At 41.7% G+C, this 25,311-nt stretch overlaps 1 protein-coding gene across 1 annotated transcript in view; it reads right to left on the bottom strand.

Moving 5' to 3' along the window:
• The window catches only part of ANGPTL6 (angiopoietin like 6), a 31,191-nt gene extending 7,854 nt beyond the window's left edge, over positions 1-23,337 (bottom strand). Inside the window, exons 1-4 of the mRNA XM_063445924.1 lie at positions 23,233-23,337; positions 4,977-5,623; positions 2,202-2,376; positions 836-1,029 (exon numbers count right to left, since the gene is read on the bottom strand). Of these exons, the coding sequence (XP_063301994.1) occupies positions 836-1,029; positions 2,202-2,376; positions 4,977-5,561 (954 nt within the window). The 5' untranslated portion in view covers positions 5,562-5,623; positions 23,233-23,337. The remainder of the gene's footprint in view (positions 1-835; positions 1,030-2,201; positions 2,377-4,976; positions 5,624-23,232) is intronic.
• Between the last annotated feature and the right edge of the window lie 1,974 nt (positions 23,338-25,311).

Here is a 25,311-nt window from a genome sequence, read left to right as displayed (position 1 = left end):
GTTAGGGGAAAAAAAGAGTAAGAGAGGTGTATTGGGTGGCAGTGGAAAGTAATATTTGTCGAATTTGAATTCTAAGGTACTGGGATAATATTATTCTATACATGGCAAGGAAAATGCCAGATAAATTGGAAAATACAAATGTCAGATTAAAGGGACACTTGTGTCACCAAAACAACTTTAGCTTAATGAAGCAGTTTTGGTGTATAGAACATGCCACTGCAGTCTCAATGTTCAATTCTCGGCCATTTAGGAGTTAAATCACTTTGTTTATGAACCCTAGTCACACCTCCCTGCATGCAGGGCCGGACTGGGAATTAAAAATTATTTAACAGCCCCATAATGCGTCGCACCAGCATAGTGTGCAAATACAGAGTTAGAAAAGATAACTAACGATTAAAAATTATTACTCCAATGCCACCGGACCGACCACCCGGTGGCACATATCTGTGCAGCCCCCAGATGCCGCGGCCCACCGGGAAATTTCCCGGTATCCCGGTAGGCCAGTTCTGTTTAATTTAGATTTTTGTATCCCCTAATAGCTTGCTAGACCCTGTATGTGACTAAAGTTAAATTTACAGAGCAAGAGATAAAATTGTTTGAGATAAATTACATCTGTTTGAAACTGAAACCAGTTTTTTTTTTGTGTGCAGGCTCTGTCAATCAGAGCCAGGGGAGGTGTGGCTAGGGCTGCATAAACAGAAACAAAGTGATTTAACTCCCAAATGGCAGAGAATTGAGCAGTGAAACCCGAGAGGCATGATCTATACACTAAAACGGCTTAATTAAGCTAAAGTTGTTTAGGTGACTATAGTGTTCCTTTAAGCAATGGACTCACCTTGTAGTTATGCCAGGTTGTGAAGAAATTGGTAGATCCGTCCTGTCTTCTTTGGATGACTGTCCACCCTCCCTCTGCTACTTCCTGGTCACACCAGGCTTGCATCACCTGGTTTCCGACTAATGGTTTCAGAACGTAGATGCCACTGGATGTCTTCCCATCTAAGAGTACATCATAGCAATCCAGCCAAGGACCTGTTACAGAACAGTTAGAACTTGCTTTTAAAAAATTATTTTTTCCAAGCTCCCAAATGTTTTACTATCTATACTACTGTTCTATGTATGCTTATCCTACAGTCACTCACTTGATAATATCAGTAAAACACATATGGGTCATATTTATCACGGCAAAATATAAGCAATTCTGAGACAAAGTGCAAATCCCGGAGAAAGTAGCCAGAACTTATTCTATGGTGATTGCTGTATATGAAGTGCTTTGCCTTAGAGATGTTCCTGTTTAGTAAAATGTATAAAACTTTGATCAACATTTTACATTAGAATTGTGCATGGTGGCAAAATTCGATTTGCCCGAATTAATTCACCACAAAGAATTGTTTGGTTGACCACATTTCATTCATGAGGGCGTTCGGCTCGCAGGTTACAGCAATAAATATTGTACGCAGTGATCTTATGGGATCTTTTTTTTTATTCTGCACCTTATGATATATGGCCTCTTTTGATATTTAATTCTTACTAACTAGCATTGGATTGAGAAAATACTTGCTGGTCCTGCAGAGTGAAATGTAAATAAATATATATATATATATATATATATATATATATATACATATATATATCAGGGGATAGAAAAGTGAAAGATTGGTTAGAGGAAAATGGCATAAACTGGTGATTGAAGTCTCAAGAATACTATATTAGAAGTATTTGAAGGCATAGCTTAAAACCAGATGTGGTGTACACTAACGCAGTGGAAGGATTTAAGTTTGCCTGTCATTAAACTGACCAAACCATATAATCAAGACTGCGGAGTGCAGTGTATTAAAGGAAAACTATGGTCACCATAACAACTTAATCAAAAGGAAGTTATGGTGCCAGGACGCCCACCTAAAGGGGCTTAAACTGTTCTCGAACACCAAAGATTGCCTCCAGTCCAGTGCCAGTTCTGCAGTTCCCCCGGCACCATACGGCTTCTGAAATTGAGTTTTAGGAAGAGCGGAGTGCCACCTGGCAGGGGTGCCGCTGATTGGCTAGAGCGGACACCAGACTCTCTAAGCCAATCAGTATTTTGTTACCTCTGTTTGTTTTAGATGGATATATATCCTTTAGATTCTGATTTTACATATTTCACTTACACTATTTTGAGACTGTTATTCATGATTTTACATATAATAATATTATTCTGCAGGTACCTAAAGACTCGGTGGTCTCTGTAGTCATAACAGCAGGAGCACTGGAGGCTGGTTCCGTTGAAGGTACCTCCTTTCTATCAGATCCATCTTTGGTTTGGTCGTCCTGAATCTCAATGTTGTGCTTTGTTCTTCCATCAGTAGGAGAACCACCAGCTGGTGGTTTTTGAATTGGATCCTGGAAATATTAAAATCAATCAATTGCTTTGCTGGAAATAATATAGTACATCAAATATGATTTGGGATTTAAGCTTTTTAATGAAAGTTGTATTTTTTAATAACTGTTTGTTGCTTCCAGTATCATAAGTAGACTAAATGCACATTGTGGTTCATAAATCGGAATCTGATGGCGCTATATAAATAATAAAATAATAATAATAAAGAAAACTATGTGATTCAAAGAACCACTACATATAAAACAATGTGCTGAACATAACTATAATCCACCATTAGTTGGGAGCAACACAAAGAAACAAGCAAAAAAATAACGTAGGGTCTTTATTCTTCAGAGTTTCCTCTAATTCTCTTACAAATAAAAAAAACTATTGTGGGGTTGGAGTGCAGGTGTTCTTCTGGGCTGTGCCAGGTAAAGGGGAACCTCAGGGAGTGTGAGAACACCTCTTAAGGTAAGTCTCTTCCTAGTGGCAGAACTGCGGTTATGTCACATTTATTATTTTGGGGATATTGTTGCAAGGCGCCCTGTTGTCTGAAAGTTAATAAAATAATTTCCTTGTTAATTGAATTATTCTCAGACACAGAGGTGCCAGAGAGGGGACTTGTTGTTCATGTTGATGACCTTCTGTCCCTTTAAATAAGTGAGTATTGTCCCAATAAGGCGTTCTTATTTTACCCTTTCACTAAGTCTCGACTGGTGTTTGGGGAAAGACTATAATCACTTTAGCAATCTATTCCCAGTGATGGGGAACTTTGACGGAGGTACTCAGTAGAAATAGAGGAACTCCGCCACTCTCATAACAGTGCTTTAATCATGGCAGTAATAATCCCATTTAATCCTCTACAACTGCAAATATGTAAGAAACATGTAGTACCAGCAAGGAAAATGCATAAAAACACTTATTATACAAACAAACTCACAGTTAGGAAACACAATACCAACCACCACTGGATAGTGATCAGTGTCGGAATTACTGCAGGGAGGGCCCTGGTGAAGAAAGTTTTTTGAGCCTTCCTCTAGTTCAAGGGTGGCCAAAAGGTAGATCCTCATCTGCCGTACAACTTCAACATGTTGTACAGCAGATGAGAGGATCTACCATTTGCCCATCCTTGCAGGGCTGTATTTGTGAGCAGTGTTTGTGATTTTTAATGTAAGCATGTTTTTGTATAGAATATATGTGCATGTAGGGGTGTATTTGTATGTGTACTATTGCCATTGACTGCAGTGGTGTATTTGTGTGTAGTGTTTGAATGCAAGGGGTTCTTGTATATAATTTATGTGTATTAATACAAGGGAGTGTGTGTAAGAAATGTTTGCATTTGATTGCGAAGGTGTGCGTTGCCTTTTAAATGTGAATGTACATTTTTGTGTAGTATTGGTGTTTGGATGAAGGGGTGTGTTTGTATATAATGTTGGAGTTTGAATGCAGGGGTGTATTTGTATGTGATATTTGTGTTAGATTGCAGAAGTGTGTTTGTATGTTGTGCTGGTGTTTGACTGCTTGGATGCATGCACACACACACACACACATACACTGCCACATACATACATACATACACACACAGAGATACATACATATAAACACATAGATACACACACACACACACACACACACACATAGACACAGACACACACCCTGACATATACACACAGAGATAAACAAAGACACATACTGACACATGCACACACTGACACACATTTACTGACACATGCACATACTGACACACAGATATACATGCTGACACAGCATGTACACAGCTCAGCCACTGACAGCACTGAGTGAGCTGCTTTCAGTAACAACCTGGTTTTAGACAAACAGTAAAAATACAAAAAGGCAGTGATATCCTTACTACATATCTCTGTGGGTGTCCTCTCCTTCTATTGGGTCCTTTGTAGTTCAGATCAATCAGTGTAGTCAATACCAACTGCAAAATTCTTAGTATTTACTTTTACAGGGTTATTCATTAAAATGAGAATCTTGGGAACTCGTAGTGAAATCAAAGTCAATTTCAAATCCAAGGTCAATATCACTGAACTTTTTTTTTTCAAATTTGGCTATTTTGGCCCTAAATTTAAAATTCACTTTGAATTCATGTTGATTGCTAAACCATTCTCCCTTTAGTGAATACAACTGTTAGTTTTGCATTCCATGTTCACTAACCAGATTAAATACCGGTACTTATTCAATTTCTTTACTTGCCATGACTTGCATGGTGGGATGTGTGGAATATTTACAATATGATATTGTACCATAGAATACTTATTTGAGGTGTTTAACCCCTTAAGGACCAAACTTCTGGAATAAAAGGGAATCAGGACATGTCACGTGTCCTTAAGGGGTTAAACACACATTAATATGAATATTCCACCAGTACTTTTGATGTTTTTAATGCCCGTTTACCTTGTATGATATTTGATTTAGCTTATTATTTGATTAAAAGCAATTTCCTACTATATGTTGGTAAATAAACCTTGTAAATATCATATCAAGTGATGTGTGTTTACTTCTAATGTGGAGATTCATCAAATTACATTACTTAATTTAATTAAATTTTTCCCTTCCAATGCCCAAGAAATCAATTAAAAGAAAAAAATCAATTTACCTGGTCTGCTTGGTGGCGAACAAGGTTTTGGAGACATTGTTCTTCCAAACGTGCTATGGTCAAGCTCTGGTTGTTGATTACAGAAGCCAGGAAATTATATTTCTCTTGGAGGTCCCTGTATTTAGAAGCCAACTTGAGAACTTCAGAGGTGGCATTGATTCCTCTGTTTTCTCCCTGTATTATTTCTGTAGACTCATTTTTCCGTAGGATGACTTCATGGAGCAGCTGAGTTTGGAGGTGACTAAGACGGGACTCCATGCTCCTGCTTTCTTTACGTAGATGCTCCATTTCTGTGGCCACATCATGGTCCACTTCCACAAGCTTCTTCAGCTCCTTAATCTCTGTTTGCTGACGACTTAATTCTTCTTTCAGCTCCTGCACCTCACTTCTATTTGCTCCAAATGCTTCAGGAAACCTTGCTGTGCTCACACATATAGCCCCAGTTATCTTCTGCTGTGGAACCACAAAGGTATAGGTGCACTTGGGTCGACTGGTATTATTGTTCAATGAATGTTCACTACTTGATAATTGTGATAGGCAGAAACAAGGCATGACAATCATATACAGAAGGCTATGAAAGGTCATTTTGAAATGGGCAATTCAGCAAGTGGTCCTTAAAGATCTCTGCAGATTTCTGTAAGATAAAACTGAACGTGCAAAATAAAAAATAAAACTTCTTCAGAATATTTTCTTCCGTCAAAGATATATATTTTTTTTCTATATTTTATTTTTCTCTTATTTTCCTTACGGTACATAGACGTTTCTTAACAATACAGTACATCAGAACTTGCAAATATTGAAATTACATGGTATAACGAAGTGTAATCACATGTTATTGACATTGTTTAGCACATTTTCCTTATTATACGGTAAATTTTCACAACTTCACATTCTTCACATTCTCCGAAGAAAAACAAATAAATTAACTTATTCTCATAGCAATTACAAACAGACAAACACAAACATTGACACTTTAGCTGCACTTATGATTTCTATTATCTTGTAATATTTCCCTTTAGAAATTGCTTCCATGGTTGCCAGATCTCTGTATATCTGTGGTATTTATCTAGTGCACCCCATCTCAGTTCCTCCATTGTGTGGAAGTGTTCAATTTTAAAGTACCAATCTTTTTTAGTGGGTGATGTGGGGGTTCTCCAATTACTCACTATATTATATTTGGCTGCTGTCAGCATAAAATACGTGAGGGAGTACCTGAAGCTACTGTGCGTCGTGTTGAAATGGAATAATAGAAGCGCCTCTATGTTAAAGGGGATGTTCAATTTTGTTACTAAGTTCACCATGTTCCATACCCCCCTCCAAACTCCTGTAATCAGATTGCATGACCACCATATACCGGATATACTCGAGTATAAGCCGACCCGAATATAAGCCGAGGCCCCTAATTTTACCCCAAAAAACTGGGAAAACTTATTGACTCGAGTATAAGACTAGGGTGGGAAATGCAGCAGCTACTGGTAAATTTCTAAATAAAATTAGATCCTAAAAAAATTATATTAATTGAATATTTATTTACAGTGTGTGTATATAATGAATGCAGTGTGTGTGTGTGTGTATGAATGCAGTGTGTGTATGAATGCAGTGTGTATATTATGAGTGCAGTGTGTTTATGAGTGCAGTGTGTATATGAATGCAGTGTGTGTGTGTGTGTGTGTATGCAGTGTGTGTATGAATGCAGTGTGTGCATGCAGTGTGTGTGTATGCAGTGTGTGTGTGTGTGTATGAATGCAGTGTGTGTATGAATGCAGTGTGTGTGTGTGTGTGTATGCAGTGTGTGTATGAATGCAGTGTGTGTGTATGAATGCAGTGTGTATGAATGCAGTGTGTGTATGAGTGCAGTGTGTGTGATGGAGAGCATTGGTGGGGGTGGGCATTTTTTTTATTATTAATGAATTATTATTCTTTTAATATTATTTTTTTTTCTGATATTATTTTTGTTATTTTATTATAATTTTTAGATTTTTTTTTTTCGTCCCCCCTCCCTGCTTGTTAGCTGGCCAGGAGGGGGGCTCTAACTCCCTGGTGGTCCAGTGGATAGGCTGTAGGAGGGGGGCTGGCAGAGAGCTCTTACTTACCTTCACAGCAGCTCCTATCAGCTCCCTTCTCTCTCCTCCGGTCCGTGCAGCTCCCAGGTCAGCTCCCTCTGCAAGTCTCGCGGCCGCGCGGAGCGTTGCCATGGTAACCCGTGGCAACGCTCTAACCCCGCGGCTCTCGCGAGACTTGCAGAGGGAGCTGACCTGGGAGCTGCACGGACCGGAGGAGAGAGAAGGGAGCTGACAGGAGCTGCTGTGAAGGTAAGTAACAGCTTCCTGCCAGCCCCCGGTCCTTGTCTGTATTATGGCAATGTAAATTGCCATAATACAGACAATTGACTCGAGTATAAGACGAGTGGGGGTTTTTCAGCACAAAACATGTACTGATAAACTCGTCTTATACTCGAGTATATACGGTATGCTGAAACGTGCCTCTTTCTATTTTGCATCTCCAACACTTGGGAGACGTTGTAGGGTCGAATCTATTAACATCTACTGGAGTCGTGTACCATTTTGATATGAACTTGTAGTTTATCTCCTGTAGTGGGACGCTAGAATGTGCATGGAAAATGGTCGTAAATATAGCGTTCCATTCCCCCTCCCCCAGCTCAGTGTGTAGGTGATCTTTCCAAGTTCTAGTGAAGTATGGTAGTTGGGTGTGCGTTTGAGTTTGTAATAATCTGGTGCTTTCTCTCATTGTCATACTAGATATTGGGGTTATTCCCTCTTTGATTATAACCTCGACTAACGTTATATGACCTGTGAGTTCATTGCCTTTCTGTGGTTTTAATAGTAGACCTTTTTTCTCATCTGGGAAATTTGGATTACCTGTTATTGGGTAATTCGGACAGGGGGTTGGAGCTATGTCTGCCGCGGCAAGGTTTTTTTTTCCAGATTCTGATTGTGGGAGATATGGTCGGGTGATTTGGTACTTTCCACTCATTGGTGGCAGTTAACAGCCAGGGTAATGTCTGTAGTGATTCTCCTATCTGAGCTTGTTCTATGGGAATCCACAGTTGGGATGGTTTCTGGTGTGACCAATCGATTATGCGACCAAGATGTATGGCTTGGTAATATAGACAAACATCTGGGAGACCTACCCCTCCTTTGTCTTTGGGTCTAGTTAGGATATTGTAGCGTATTCTCGGTCGTCTTTTGGCCCATATGAACTGGGTAAAAAGTGTCAGAATTTTCTTGAAAAATGTCCTTGGGATTGCGATTGGGAGCGTGTTTAGAAGATAAAGTATCCTTGGGAGTGTGTTCATTTTTAAAATGTTGACCCTGCCGAACCACCTAAAGTGCGGTTTGTTCCAACTTTCCAGGTCAGTGCTGATGGCACTTAATAATTGCGGGAATTTGGCCCCATAAAGTAATTTAGTGTGTGGTGTTATGTTAACTCCTAGGTATTTAATGGATTTCATCGCCCATTGAAAGGGGTATGTTGTTTGAAGGTGTGACCTGTCCCTCTCAGGTAGTGTAAGGTTTAATATTTCACATTTGTCTGAATTTATTTTGAAATTTGATAAGGCGCTATATTCAGATATCATATCCATCAGTGCAGGAAGAGATGTTGTTGGGTTAGCCAAGGTGAATAGTAAGTCATCTGCGAATGCTGAGACTTTGTATTGGGAAGGGCCAACCAGCATCCCCTCTATTTTCGATTGGGCTCTCGTTGCATTAAGAAGAGGTTCAAGTCCTATAATAAAGAGAAGAGGCGACAGGGGGCATCCCTGCCTCATCCCGTTAGTTATTAGGAATGGTTCAGAGAAAGTTCCATTAATTTTAAGTCTAGCTGATGGGTTCGAATATATCGCTTGAATCCACTGCATCCATCGTTTTCCAAACCCTAGAATTTATAGCGTCGACAGGAGGAAATTCCAGTCCACCCTGTCAAACGCCTTCTTTGCATCTATAGCTAATAGTATTGCAGGAGTGGCGAGCCTTTGTGCACTGTGGACTAAGTCAATTATTTTTGTGGTGTTGTCCTTCGCTTCTCGCGAAGGAACGAACCCTGCCTGATCTGAATGAATTAAGGAGGGGAGAAGGGGTTTTAATCTTAATGCCAGCATCTTTGTAAAGATTTTAATGTCCACATTGAACAATGAGATCGGCCTATAACTACCACAGGCGTCTGGGTTTTTCCCTGGTTTGTGAAGTAGGGTAATATTGGCTTCTAGACTCGATTTGGGGATTGGGTTGACTGAGTTAATAGAGTTAATGGCTTTTTGAAGGTGTTGGCCTAGTTCCATCATGTATAATTTGTAATATGAGGCTGAGTAACCATCTGGGCCTGGGCTTTTGCCTGAGGGGGTGGATTTGATTGCGTTTGTGAGTTCCATGAACGAGAAGGGTTCGTCCAAGGATCTCGTCACCGCCTGCGGAAGAATTTTGTCAAATTTGTCTGCCAGGTATGTCATGATCGATTCCTTATTTTGTGAGGTTTTTGTGATATTGTATAGGGAGTTGTAGAAGTTCGTAAAGGCTTTTGCTATTTCTTCATTCGTTTGTACTATTTTATTGTTAGTTGTTTTGATTTGTGGAATATATGTTTTTTCTCTCTTTTGCTTGAGTGCATTAGCCAAAAGCTTTCCACATCTATTACCCTGGGCGTAGAAAAGCTGCTTGTTCCAAAGCAACGATTTCTTAGCCCTGGATTGCAATAGTATGGTTAATTCTGACCTGAGGGACATTAGTTTGCGGTGAACTGCCTCTGTCATGGTATTTTTATGTGTCTCTTCCAGAGTCGCAATATCATGCAATAGTTCCGTTTGTTTCTTGATTCGTTCTTTTTTGAGGTAGGAACCCCATTTTATGAGCTTCCCATTGAAGGAATGGTGTAGTGTCTGATGTATTGTTATCCTGGAAGTAATGAGTAATGGTCCTAGCTATTGCCGGTTTTGCTTTTTCATTGTGTAATACATAGGTATTTAACTGCCATTGTCCTCTCCCTTGCGCCATGGAGGGTATCTTAACTTTTATCTGGACTGGAGCCTGGTCAGACCAAGTGATGTTGTGAATGGAGGCTGACAATACTAGAAAGAGATCTCTCTGGGACGTTAAAAATAGATCTATCATTGTATATGTGGCAGCGGATCTGGAGTAAAAGGAAAAATCCTTTGTGGTAGGATGTAAGGCTCTCCAGCAATCCACTAGTTGGTGACTGTGCATGAGACGCCTCATCTGTGATCTAACTGGATATGAATGGTCGGAACAGGTGGCTGTGCTGTCTTTCTGCCCGTCTATGGAATTGTTAAAGTCTCCCCCTATTATTATTATCCCTGTTGCATGTTGTTGGACTTTGGTGAGGATTCTGCGTAATGTGTGACACTGTCTTGTGTTTGGTAGGTAAATATTTACCACGGTGATTGGTTGACTGTATATCGTTCCCCTGAGAATAATATAGTGACCTGATCCGTCTATGTGATGTGTGTGATATTTAAAAGGGATTTGGGCTCCTATTAATATTGCTACTCCCCGAGATTTGCTATGGGTGAAGTTATTGTAATATGCACTAGGAAAATGCCTATTATGCAACTTTGGGGCTCTGGCGTCCTTGAAGTGCGTTTCCTGTACAACACCACATCAGCCTGGAGCCTGTGAAAGTCCCTTAGTGCCATATTTCTTTTAACCGGTGAGTTAAGTCCCCTGACATTATAAGAGATTATATTCAGTGTGTCCGTTATTCCTGTTAGTCTTAGAGAGTGTCTCCATTTCTCTTTTGGTTGATTGTTTAGTTGTGAAGTTGTCTAAAAATGTGAAATTTAAAGTTTATGTGCTGTGTTAGTGTTCAGTTACGTAAAAGTTGTAACACAGCGATAAGAAAAAAATAAAAATAAAAAATAACTAACAACGAGAACTTATTTACACTTTAAAGTAAATCCTAGGCCTAGGATTCACTAGCCTGAGCTGGTATCTTCACCAGCGTAAAAGGAGTCGGTGTTCTGTGTCTTACACCGTCAGCTTCAATTGCTGAAACGGGATTTCTTTCTAATGGCATGGATAATCACTTTAGTGCACCGCTCTTAACCTTAGTAGGTTATATCTGGGGTATATTGTGATATTATTTTGCCAAGTAATTTGGCAACGTAGCTATTTGTTATAGTTCTCAAGTAGTGTTTAAAAGGTTGTCAGAGCTCCCTACAACCTTACTTAATTACACTGGGAATGTCGCGCCGCCAAGCGCTATTATTGGTGGCGGTGAGACTCGGGTTTTGTTGGTCTAGGGACTCAGGGCCAATATAAACACTGTCCCTTACCGTCCATTAGAATAGTCCATTGTGTCGTAAAACAGATAAATACGTAGGCATGTATCACAGAGATTGAGCATAATGTATGACCATAAGCATTGTAACATTATACATTCCCCTGAACATTGGGTATTGGGGTGGTCTACCTCATTGTATTTTATCCCTCACTATTGAAGGGCCAAATCCTTGGTTGTGAAGATCCCCAAACCTTCCCCCCTCCCCCCTACTCTTTTTTTTTTATAATATACTTTCTAGTAGATTACTGTGTCAGGGTTACATTAATCAGTGTCTACACTCATATCCAATATATTATATACATTACATGCTTTCTATGTGTTGTTGTCAGTTCTTGAACTCCGTTTCCAGAGTGCGTCCGATGTAGTTCTATGGTAAGAACTCCGTGAACAGTCCTGGACCTTGATCCATAGAGCGCCTGAGTCCCTTTGATGAATTTAAATGTTCCTTTTAGGTCTCAAGTATTGGGCAGTCTTTTAAGTGTTCTGAAAAGTTGATCGGAGTCTCGTAGTAGGTGTGAATGGGAGCCTTTTCCAGGTGTCCTCCTCTTCTAAGCTTGACCCCTCCATCTAGGTCTTTGCGGTAGTGCTTGCGTGGAGACCTGGGGCCATGAATCGTACCAGTCCAGTATTTCCATCTGGGGAAGATCAAATAATTTAAGGAATTCCGGAACATCTTGAATTGTGGAGATGCTGCCTTGTATTCCCTGGTATGACGCCGTCAAGGAGAAGGGGTACCCCCATCTGTATCGGATATCCTTTGCCTGTAGCACCTGTGTGATCGGACGTAGGGCCCTCCTTCCCTGTAGTGTTTGTCAAGCCAAGTCTGGTAGTATTTGTATCTGAGGGGAGGAGGAGGTCAATACCGGGGAATTTCGGGCTTGACGCAACATATCTTCCTTCAGGGCATAGTAATGTACCCTACATATGATGTCTCGTGGCATGTCTTGTGGTAGCCCACGTGGCCTTACTGCTCTGTGTGCCCTGTCCAATTCTATGTGGGTCTCTGCAGGACGTTTTAGTATATTGTTGAATAGTATTTGCAGGGTATCCTTAACATTTTCGGGATCACTTTGGGCTTCTGGAATACCTCTTATACGCAGATTATTTCTTCTGCCTCTATTGTCGAGGTCTTCATTATGGCATAGTATCTGTGTGATTTTAAGTTCCTGCGCATCTTGTCTTTGTTCTAAGTTGTAAATTTTTAGTTGGATGTTGTCTCTGTCCCCCTCCAGGTCTCCCACTCTGAGGCCTATTTGAAGTACCTCTGTGGTGATAGCCGAGAGTTTGTCCTGCATGGATGCCTCTAGTTTCGCCAGCATGGAGGCCATTTCTTCTTTTGAGAGAAGCTTCTGCAGTATTTCTTGCAGCATGGTGTTCCCATTTGTGAGAGCGGAGTCTGTGCTCGCCGGGCTGGATTGTAGCGATACACGTGGGGAAGATGGCGTCTCCTCCATTTCTGCCTCCGTGAGTGCTCTCACCTTCTCTTTGAAGTAGCGGTCTAATTCTCAGTTTTTTTTTTGCTGGAGGGTGGACCTGGGGTCTCCTGGAGGGTATTATGTTTTTTTTTGTTGCCCATATCTTCTTTATAGACTGCTTGGCGGCTTAGCTGTTTAAGGTTGATCAGGAGCTGCACGGAAAAGCGACTGTTCACACCATTAGTCCAGCCACGCCCCGTCAAAGATATTTTTTAACTGGGAAAGGTCTACATGGTGGGTATTGTTGTGCTCAAGATCAGAAATACAAACATGGGGTTTTGCAATAGTTTTACAAACACTGTCAGTGAAATTCCCTGTCTGTGAAATTAATCATGGGTAAAAAAACATGAGGGATTAAATATTGCCAGCAGAACTGGCAGATGTTTTTGATATAATAGTTAAATGAAAAAAAATGGCAAAACGCTCTTCACGTGCCACTGTCACCCCCACCTGAAAAGAAGAGTATTTCATTAAGAAAGAATCTTTATGAAATACTCATTATGACTGTGTTGGAATTTCACTGAAATCCCAATCCTGTCAAGAGATATACAGAGACAAAGGAAACTGGGTCTATGAAGGAACCCGGGGGTTCGTCTATAGACCTCATGCGTTAAAGTGCAGTAGTGATGTTGGATCCCAGTGTTGAAGAGTAGCAGTGCAGTCAAGACAGAAGCACCCATGCTGGAAAGGTTCAGATAAGTAATTTCACGCTTAACAGCCTCCCCACAGCCACCAAACCACCAGCGCTGATATCACCATCGGGGAATGCTGAATTCGGCAAAGCCCACCGATGGTGATAGTGCCGCTTAAATTAAATACTTTAGGGGGGGTCTACCTTCTACAAATGCATGCTTTTGTGTAGAGGTTTGGGATTTTATGATTACTATTATCAGTGGTGTATCCTGGTTTTGTGCTGCCCTAGGCAGGACAAAACTCAGGTACCCCCCCACCCAACCTTTTCCCCCACCCCGCATTCTAAATACACACACACACATTCACTGACAGATACGCATACACTAGCTAACAGAAACACACACTCGCTAACAGAAACACACACACACTAACAGACACACTCAGTTACAGACAAACACACTCACTAACAGACACACACTAACAGACACACACTCACTCACTAGCAGACACAAACTAGCAGACACACACACTCACTAACATACACACACACTCACAGGCAAACACACACTAACAGACACACACAGTCAGACACACACACTAACAGACACACACACACACACAGTCAGACACACACACTCACAGGCAAACACACTAACAGAAACAAACTAACAGAAACACACTAACAGACACACACACACACACTAACAGACACACACACTAACACACCCACACACCCACATTAACACATTTTTTAAAATGTATTTAAACACCCCCCCCCCCCCCCCCCCCAGCCTCCTTACCTTTGGGAATGCTGGGGGGGGTCTCTTCCTCCCTGGTGGTCCAGTGGCTGGTAGTTTTCAAAACCACTATTCACTCAAAAATGTTGAAATCCTAGACATACTGTGCACAGCGCATTTTAATGATCAGGACTAGAAAGTGAATCTATTTTGAGTAATTTTTTATTTTATTGCACTAACTGTGTAGAAATTCTAATTAAAAAAACTGTGAAGATTTTATTAATGATTAATGTAGTGCTATGCATGCATATAGGATATTAAATTTTAAAAAAACTATATATCCTTTAAAAAGGATATATAGTATGTATGAGTGCACTATAAGAGAATGTGTTACATTAAGTTGGAACAAACACAAAGCAAATGGCTTTGGTTCCAAACACTCTCAGAAAAGCCTCAGCCACTACATGATCAAACACAATAACAGTTGGTTATCATAAAAGGTTTTGCAAAATTTTTTGCTACCAACTGCATCCTTTAGACACTATTGTCTTTTAAAGCAACACTCAAAGTACCATTATCACTACAGCCCGCTGTAGTAGTTATGGCGCCATGAGTGCCCTGGCGATGTCCCAGTCTCTCACAGTTGATGAAGTGCTCAGCCCACGTTCTTAAACAAAAAGTGTGGGCCCGCATAGCCCTGCCTAGCTCAGTACACCTAACTGTAAAGGAGAATATAAAGAGCAGGGTATGTGGTCTTGATGAAACCCAAGTGCAACAAACTGTGTCAATATGACTGTGTCCCCCAACAGAGTGCAACCCTCCCGCTCCCCGAAACCCCTTTGTCCCAGCCCAGCCCTTGGGAGAAAGTGCGCAAAACTAATTTTCATGGTTCTCCAATTGGTCGGCAGGTATCTGCGGTTGTGAAGCCGCCTTCTAGTTTCATAGTGTTGGCTAGGGCTCCCACCTCTCACTGGTGGATGTCTCCACGTGGGTAGCACCAGGGAGAGTGCTCTTTGAGGTAGGCAAGAAAAACTGCTAGCCCGGTATGCTGTGACCCCAGAGGCCCACTGGGGGAAGTTCCGAGATGTACGGAAAGGGCACCAGGACTCATACACGGAGTTTGCCTTCCGTATGCAATAGACAGTCCATAACTGGTTACAAGGGTGCCAAGTAGTAACGTTGGAGGATGCCACCGGAGGTCCAAGACTGGGTCAAGGACCGGAAACCCCTCACGGTGCAGGAAGTTGCCCGGCTGGCTGATGAGTTGCAGGACATTCAGGTCATTCTGTCCCTCGACCTCACAACCCGACCCACACCTCACACCCCTCTACCTCAACCCCAACCTTATAACCCCCGGCCCTCCACACAAACCCCCCTACGGCTACCGCAGTAGAGCACATCGCACCCCTCCTCTGTGCCACGTGTGTAAACAGCCTGGGCATCACAGGAACAACTGCCCCCAGTGAAGCCGGACGGAGTAGCACCAATCCCCATCTAACCGGCCCCGAGCCGCGGGCCACTGTGTAAAGGAAGAACGGTCTGGGGGTGATCCAGGTGCCATCAAGAAAATTTGGCCCATGCTTCATGAGGTGGACCTGGTACAAGCTGCCAAGGACAACCGTGACCAGCATAGGCAGGTTGTCAAAATCGACAGGAAGGAGGCTCAGGGACTAAGAGACACGGGGGCCACCCTGACCCTAGTACAGCCGCACCGGGTTAGCCCCACGGCAAAGACCGGCTGGACTGTGGCCGTTAGAGTTGCCGGCGGAGCCATCCACCGCATCCCGACTGCCTGGATGCACCTTAACTGGAGCAATGGAGCTAAATACAAGGACGTCTGCATCATGCAAGAATTGCCGCTGGAGGTGCTCTTGGGAAACGATTTAGGGCACCTCACCTCTCAGTTCACACTGGCCACACCAGAGCCAGGTACCACAGGCTAGCAGCAACTGGGGCTGAGGGGTTAAGGAAGGAACGGTTCGAGTGGGTGGAAGACCTACTATACTGGGCAACAGCAGGGACTAGGAAGGGGGCCACCAAGGTTTCCAAAAGACAGCGGGTAGTGCCGCAGAAATACCGGGCAAAGCTACTACAGCTTAGCCACAATATTCCCCTAGCAGGGCATTTAGGCAATCGGAAAACCTCTTACCAGCTCACACAAGCATTCTTTTGGCCCGGAGTCGCAGGACCTACAAGAATATTGCAGAACCTGTGATACCTGTTGTGGCGAAACCGACCTCGCCACGTGTGCTTGGAGGGGGCTGCTTGCCCGCCTCTTGCTTTCTGACTATGGCCCGGAAAGATGTGGCCCTTTAATTACAAGATTTGGGCATAATGGATTTTTGTTGTGCTGTTGCTGGCCCTTTAACCCCCAGAGAAAGGATTTGTACCTTTAAATTGGCACTTCGAATGCCGTCGAAGTGCCGAAGTAGTCGAAGTGGCCGCCATTCGAAAAACAAACACGTGGCGGCGGCCATCTTGGTTCATTCAATGCGGTGAGCGTTATGTGTAGCCAAATTCATGGAACTGAAATCGGCTACACAATTCCGCGAACACCGCTGAGCCTTACCTTCTCCCACAATGATTTTGCAGCCGCAGAGACTAAGTCCCGTTCAAAGATTCGAACGCTCGTTCGAATGGGACTTAGTCAATTTTTCAGCCTGAAATAGACCGACCGCACAGCCCAAATCTATGGAACTGTTTTGGGCATGAAAATGTGCTTGCGGTCGGTCATAAAGGACCTCCATCTAACTTTTTAACCCCTGAACCGATTTTTGAGTATGTGTTTATTTCCCGCATGCTGATTATGAAAATGCATGTTTTATGTTTGTGGCATGTATATTTTAGAAGTTTAAATATTGTGTAAAAACTGTATTCCTCTGCCTGTGATAATGATATTACCCATTGTGTTCAGTAATCATATCACAGGCAGAGGGGAGGATTTTGTGTGGGAGTGTCTGTGTGTATTGTACGGATTTATTGGTTGCTCTGTAACACCCTGTGGGCAGTACTGTGTTTGTGGATTGGGAATAAAAGAGGCTGTATGTGCCAGTACAGTCAGATTTTGCTTGACCCTCAAAACGAAGTGTCGTCTCGTTATTGGGGGAATTGGATTGTATGCTGACTGCCAGGAGTGTAAACCTTTTGTATGTTTTTTCCTGTTCGGCTATTTCCAGTGTTCCTGTGTTTTCAGTTCGGGAGATTGGTGTTTGTAGTAGCTGCCTGGGCGTCTGGAAAGGGGAATATCGCCTAAACGGTTTTTAACCTCTGGTGAGCAAAACGGTCCGTTACACCTGTCAGCAGGTAGGGAAGAGAGGAGACCACGCCAAAGCAAAATTAAGGTCCCTACCTATAGTGGACAAACCCTTTCACCGGGTAGCTATAGACCTCATAGGAACCCTAAGCAAGTCGAGCAAAACACCTCCCCTCCCTGAATGCTCATTGGCCGCTACGTGTTCGCGCCATTTCTACTGATGGCCGCCGCTTTCACCGGCCTAAACAAAGTGATCTTGTGGAACTGTTTTCAGTTGTGTACAGAGCCTTGAGCCCAGACTTTACACGATGCTTTCTCAGGCTCTGTACATCCGATCACTCAGACCAGGAGCTATCCAGGGATGTAGAGCATGTAGAGGGATGGAGACCCTATCTTCAGAAGGATATTGATACCTTAGAGAGAGTTCAAAGAAGGGCTACTAAACTGGTTCATGGATTGCAGGATAAAACTTACCAGGAAAGGTTAAAGGATCTTAACATGTATAGCATGGAGGAAAGACGAGACAGGGGGGATATGATAGAAACATTTAAATACATAAAGGGAATCAACACAGTAAAGGAGGAGACTATATTTAAAAGAAGAAAAACTACCACAACAAGAGGACATAGTCTTAAATTAGAGGGACAAAGGTTTAAAAATAATATCAGGAAGTATTACTTTACTGAGAGGGTAGTGGATGCATGGAATAGCCTTCCAGCTGAAGTGGTAGAGGTTAACACAGTAAAGGAGTTTAAGCATGCGTGGGATAGGCATAAGGCTATCCTAACTATAAGATAAGGCCAGGGACTAATGAAAGTATTTAGAAAACTGGGCAGACTAGATGGGCCGAATGGTTCTTATCTGCCGTCACATTCTATGTTTCTATGTTTCTATGTGGGGATGCATTTGTCACGTATTCATCCGCTTATAAAAATTTGGTTAATGACATTTACTGTCCACACAGGAAAAGTTGTGCCGAGCAACAACCAAATCCACAGAAGGGTTAATGCTGTGCAGCAATTATGCAAATGGCACCTGGTAACTGCTTTGGGATCAAAGGCCGGTTACAGCCTATCAGATCTATAGGAGGGGTATTTAGGCCCAGTTCTCATCCTGCTCAGTGCCCTGTCGTGGTTTCCCTTGTGGTTGTCCGAGAGCGTGTTATTGATTCTGGTAATTCTGGTTATTTGACTTTGGCATTGTTTTTGACTTCCCTGTTTTCTGGCATTCCTGACCCCTGGCTTTTCCATATCGTTGTGTCTCTTTCTGTTTCACTTGACCTCGGCTATTCCTGACTATTCTTTGGTACTTTAGTCCGGCCATTCTAAGGTCCGGTATATGTTACCTATCAGTCCTCTGTGTTATACAATTCTACATGCTGGATCATTCTGTAATCCTGACAGCATTACTGTGTACTGTGTATTTTGTGGGTTTTTGTGTATTGGCTTCCTGTGTCTGGGAGATACCATTATCTCAGAGACACAGTGATGCTGGGGCATGCTTATGTTTTACATTACTGTGGATGGAGAAACCCTGTGGGGGTCTGTGCATAAATACTGTGTATCTGGCCTTCCATAAACAGATCCTGTTGTACCCTTCATCAAGTCTCAGCTGATGTTTGGGTAACCAAGATCTCTAATCACTGCTTTGCTTGGGAAATGGGAGAATCACAACACAAATACTCAGTCGGAGTATAGGACATCCGTTACACCAAGACAAATGACGATGGAATGGTGCCAGAGTCAATTTTGTTGCTTCACTGCATGGCGAACAGAGAGTACAGTCTTTGTTTATAAATTATGGGTTCACACTTGTTCAGAAAACACAAGATTATTAAATTATCTGTGGTTTATTTACTAAACCAGGGTTGCTGGGATTGTGAGGGATTTATGAGTAAATCACAAATGTTAGGCCAAAACAGTAGTCAGAGCATGGCTCCAACAATCCCACTTTCATGGTCCTGCCACACCATCCCAATTTAGTTCCCTGGCATCTGAAACTGTGTTTGGGCAGCACAGTGCAAGTGTGTTAGATGCACTAGGGCATGGCCAGCACAACCATAAGGCAACACAGGCGACCGCTTAGGGTGAACCGGCCCAGGGGGCACAAAATCTGGGTGACCGGCAGTAGGGGAGTACACAGCACACTGTAACCCTACTGCCAGTCACTCCATGTGTACTGTGGTCACTGTAATCTGTATCCTCTACCCATGTGACAGGAATGAACAGCTTCCTGTCAAACCTGCTAGAGGATGCATAGTTCATGCAGCCACATTACCAGGAGGTAAGCATTAGGGAAGGGGGAAGACACACAAAGGGATGGGTGGCATGGAGGAGACACACAAAATGGGCTTGGTGGGAGAGACACACAGATCATCTGTGAATGGACAGAAAGGGAAAAAAGAGAGGCTGGGCAGAGAAAGAGACACAGAAGCGCAGAAAAATAGGACATAGGGGCACAAAAAGTGGCTGGGGTGAAGTGACACACAAAGGGGGCTTGAGTAAAGATGCATACAGAGGAGCTGCAGAAGTGGAGAAACAGACACACAAAGGAGCTGGGGAAAGACACACAAAGTGACTGGGAGGAAGTATGAGATACACAAAGTGGATTTTTTAAGAGACACACAAGAGAGGGTGTAAGACATATAAAGGGAAAAATGGACGATAAGATACACTAAAAGTGCTAAAACAATCAAAAGAGCTAATAAGAAAAAGAAGAGAGAGTAAGAATTTCAAAAAGGGGTAAGAAATTCAAAAGGGGCTTTAAGATACACACGGGTGAAGATGCATTTTATTTTTATTTTTTGCAGGGAGCGGCAAAATGAATGTTCGCCAGAGAGTGCTTTAGTAGCGTTTTCTGCATGGTTCTGCACATAGGGAGCTGGCTGGGAGGCTGCCTGTCAGCATGGTATTTTTTATGCCAGGATGACATGCTCCCCCCCGCTTCTTACGTATATACCCCGTATATGCCATATACCCATAACAACGCTTGTCGGATATTTATAATTACTGATATATGCTGGCTTGCTTTTAATTACTTCTATGCCAAAGGCATGTGTGCACCTTAATGCAAGGCAATACACATATTTTCATTTCTGTAGGATTCAAAGATTTAATTCCAGTCCTTAGTAGACCAAAAAGAAAGGCAAAAAGGAGAGGAAGTGGAGATTTTTGCTGACAAGTGGAAATTAAGCCAAAACCCCAGAGTTTGGTCTTGGCCGAGGTTCCGTGTGGTTAGAACTATCACATTTCACGTAAACTCATTTTACTCTATGGTTAGATGATTTCAGTGGAAATTCCGAGGGCTTCTATTTTTCTTTTCTATTTTAACCAACATAATGTGTGGATGCAGTACAGCCAGCCAATGTTGCCATCCATAGCAATGCGGTTGTATATGCCCCTGGGGTTGATTCTCATTAATGTGCTGGCCCATATGCCCAAGTCCAATCAACCCATGGCAGCACGGCAGGCTAGAACAGGTAGCAGAGTTACTGGGTATCTGGGACAGTGCAGACATTGCGTGTGGGTTCCTCTTTCTTTACAGCAGCAGTTCCTAATTTGTGGCACTGGGTCTGCTTTATGAAAACACAGTTAGTTGAATCGTAATTACATTAATGGGTGGGATAACCTGGAGGATAGGGTCTGCCAACCCTACTCATGTAAATAAGCTCTCACCATTCACATTAATGAACACTGTATCTAAAATGTAAATAGAATGCTACCATTGTCAGCCTCCTTCTCAAATTCTGTATGGATTTAGTGAAGATAAAGATTGAGAAATGAAAGGAAGACTGACAGCTACAAGATAAGGGGACACTACACAGACATGGGAATGGGGCCACATCCTGGTAAAGTCCTAAGGGGTCAGTTGTGTTTATATTATGGGGTGAAGAACCTTTGTGGGTCTATCTTATGCTAAATGAGCATGAGTGAATTCTAGAATTTAACCCTACAAAGTAAGCTCTCACAGCCAATATCTCTCCCTCACATGCTGTATACCACTCGCACATTTTGATATCTTAAAAGCAGTGCTTTTAATTTTAATATGCAGTTTAATTAACTGGTTTATGGATGCAAGTATAGACTATTCTCTCCTCATTCACAACCTTTCATCAATGCAAACACCATCACACCTTTACAAAGCATAGCCCTCACTTACATCTTTTCATCTGACGTTGACACTCATTCCTTCCCTCTTACAATCCTTGCCATTTGTTTCCCATGTACTCTCAATGATATTTTTATCTTTCACACATATATCAATGAATTATTTTTTTCGTGCTCAACTTCACTTTTTTGATCAACATACCCCTCTCGCCTAATTGCCTCTGTCTCTTCTCTCTCTGTTTTGCTCATATTATTTTATGCCCATTTCACTACCACTTTTCGTCTCATGCAAAATTGTCACACGATTCTTCCTCTCCTCCGCCTCTTGCAAATTTCTCTTATCGGCGTATACTCCACAGACCAACAACTAGCAGGGTTATTAACTAAATTGAGATTTCCAGGAATTCAAAGTACACTTCCGATTTAAGGCCAAAATTGCTTAAATGACAAGATGATTGACTTGGAGAAATGTTTTAATTGAACTACGGTATTTTGGCTTAACTTTTGAAATTCACTTTGATTTTTCTTTTAATTCTTGGAAATTCAATTTTTTGAGAATAACCCTTTGTATGTCAACCACCTTACCCAATTTTTTATTCCCTCTCAGACCCTCTCTTAATTACATTCAAGTGTTGTTTGCTTTCGCTTCTTATTCTTCCAAATACCTAACTCATTCAGTTCTCTCTATAATATCAAAATATTTCATTTTTTTCCTTCTTCCTCTCCTCATTCCTACTTATCTTTTTTTATCTTGTTCACATTTATTTGACTTTGATCTTTCACCATAAGTTCTACATGCCATTGCAGTGGTTATGGTGCACTTGGGATGACATCTCTGTACCCGAATTCTTGGTCAAGCCATTTTTGGGCAACCTTAGACCCTCACTCTCATTATTGCTAATTCTGAATTAGCAATATCAATTTTGCACAGGACATCACCTACTGGGCTTAGCGTATTTTTGGCATCACAATATGGCTGAAATCGATATTGTGAAACGTCTACATTAACAATATGTTGTGGGGGTGGGGAGGTTGGGCCACAGATAGTTATGGTATTTAGACTGCCCATTTACTTATTTCTACCATGTTACTTACACAAATTGTTAATCTTTATTTTATGTTCACACTCTTCTTACTATCCTATCCACATTTGTCTCATACCATACTGCTATGTTCTAAAAAGTGGTGCAAAAAATGTAAATAGATAGGAGACACCAATGAAACGTGCCTGGTGATTCATTGCTTTTCGTGGTGGTTGTCCACTTTTAGTACTTTAGAGATTTAATGTTTCTCTTTCATAATCCTCCTCTCATACTCCTCTTTTTTACTATTCTTTTTAATGAATGTTCACTTGTTCTCATATTCCATTCACAAACCTCTCTCTCTATCTTTATCTCTCTCTCAATTACTGACACTCTCTCTCTCTCTATTATAAAAATTATTTTAAATCCCCATCATGTCTCTTTCTCAAATTTCCTTTAAGTTCTGGTCGTATCCACCTTTGTTTTTAGTAGATATTTCATCTCCTTGTTCCAAGTTCTTTCTCTTTACATTTCAAACATTAGTTAAAGTAAGATATGTGATGAAGGGATGTCAGAAAAGAATAGGATGAAATGGATGGTGAGACATACTTGGAAAAACCCAGGATATACTTGAAAATGTATCTTTCCTGGTAAAATATATTATAAATATATAAATAAACATTTGCCTGATATAATTTAAATTGAAAACACTTACCCAACTAATATCCTGCTGTTAAAAATGGCTTTTTCCAACGTCTATGAAAGCGATGTATTCCATTGATTCTCATTCTGTGAGAAGAGCTTGTGATGAAATAGGAGTGAGACAGTCTGTTTATTTAATACTGAAGTCCCTGGATAGGCTGCTGTTGCAGATAATCCCTGAGACAGCCCTCTCTTTCTCTCTATGGGAATGTGGATTTGTACTTCGCAGATATTTGCAGGGACAAAAAAGCAATACACTTTCTTCTTTTTGTCATCTCTGCAAACATTTTATGGCTTTAACCACTGGAATGCTAGTGGAGTGCTAGTACGGAGCACACAAGCAAAATTTTAAGTAGAACATTAAAAATAATGTCCACCCATTTTACACACAGCAGAATATGGTAGTGTTTAATAACTAATAATAATAATAATAATAATATAAAAAATGTTGGGCAGGATACTTTCAATAGCACTGTGTAGAAGGACATGCTTCTAGCAAATAAAAAAAAAATTGTAAAATGTAACAGTTATGCATCTTTCAATTTATTACAGATACAAAATATAGCTAATTCACAATGGAGCACAAGAACCCAATTCCCCCTTCTAACAGTATAAATATCATGAAGATAAAGGTCTTCCAGATTGCCTAACAATTCAGTGTCCCTTTATTAAAGTGCACAAAGCTATGCTTCGGCTTTTATTACTACCACTGTTGCAGCAGGTGCAGCTGTGTGGGTCCATTGGTTGTTCCTGACATTTAGGGGCACTTAATGAGCCTCTCTGTTCAGGGACCCGGACAGGTGCCGTCACCTTTTAACAGCTCCACTGGGCCCCTGCAAGGTGGGAAGATGGGAATTCAGGTCACTTTCTCCCAGCTATCAGAGAGAGCGACGCGGGGATGGATGGGGGGCAAAGAGAGGAGGGTGAGAGAGAAGAGTCGCCGAGAGGAACAGACACTCAGTTGCCACATACTCCCATCAACCTCAGCCAGCAGTCCCATTGGACCCCAGGCAAGCCATCCTCCTGCACCAAAACGTATGGAAGCAGGGGTGTATAAAAAAAATATGGAAATAATAACTTGTGTGCGTGTATTAGTGTGCGTGTGTATCTATGTGTCAGAGTGTATATCTGTCAGTGTCTATGTTAGTGTATGTATCTGTGTGTGTCATTGTGCATTTGTAGCTGTGTCAGTATATGTGTGTATCTGTGTGAATCACGTTTAGTATGTTTTTGTATATATGTCAGCGTGAATATGTATCTGTTAGGATGTGTGTGTGTCTGTGTATAGAACCAAACATCCCAGCATTCAAACACCAACACAACACAAATGCACACCTGCATTTAAACGCGAACATTACATACAAACACACCCCTGCATTCAAATGGCAACAGTACATACAAATACACTTGTACATATACACAAGCATGGTAAAACCGTCAACCGGGTGTCAACTGAACACCATAATGACAATCAGGGCACTATTTGGACTGACGGTAACAGAAGGCGTGAGCTATCCAGGGATACCTAGATTGTGGAGTTAACATGTTTTTGGAGGAAATTTTAAAGGAACGCAAACATGTATTCCTGACCCTAGAGTGGTAAAACCATCATTTAGGTGTCCTGCCCCGCCTCAAAGTGTTAGAAAGAAATGATCATGTCACTTAAACTAAACATTTAAATATTATCCCTCATAAGGATCTGGAATCTGTCTAGATTTAAAATAGGGCATTTAGTTTTAATTACTGTGCAAGATTAATCCAAAAAGATTTGCACCATATTTAAGAAAATAAATGTGTTTTGAGAGCACAGAAAGACAAAAGCTCCCCCAGCAGTAATGCTTAGTGGCTGGAAGGGGCAGGTTCTGTTTTGGATGGCCTTAGAGCTGCTTACAAAAGCATTTCCTCGGTTATAGTTATAATACAGGAATTTCTGTTTTTCTTTCCAAAGGAAATCCAAGCTATTAGGGCAGGGCTGTGCACCACTGTATTATGTGAGAAAGCCAAACAGTGAGAAATGGAACATTGTGAGAGTAGCAGCAGGAATTTATTAAAAGGACACATTGACAAATTCTAGCTCTGTAACTTACTGAAC

The sequence above is a fragment of the Pelobates fuscus genome, chromosome 3, assembly GCF_036172605.1.
Source record: "Pelobates fuscus isolate aPelFus1 chromosome 3, aPelFus1.pri, whole genome shotgun sequence".
NCBI classification, from domain to species: domain Eukaryota; kingdom Metazoa; phylum Chordata; class Amphibia; order Anura; family Pelobatidae; genus Pelobates; species Pelobates fuscus.
The sequence above is the reverse complement of the archived record's forward strand: the minus strand, read 5'-3'. Positions and strand labels throughout refer to the sequence as shown.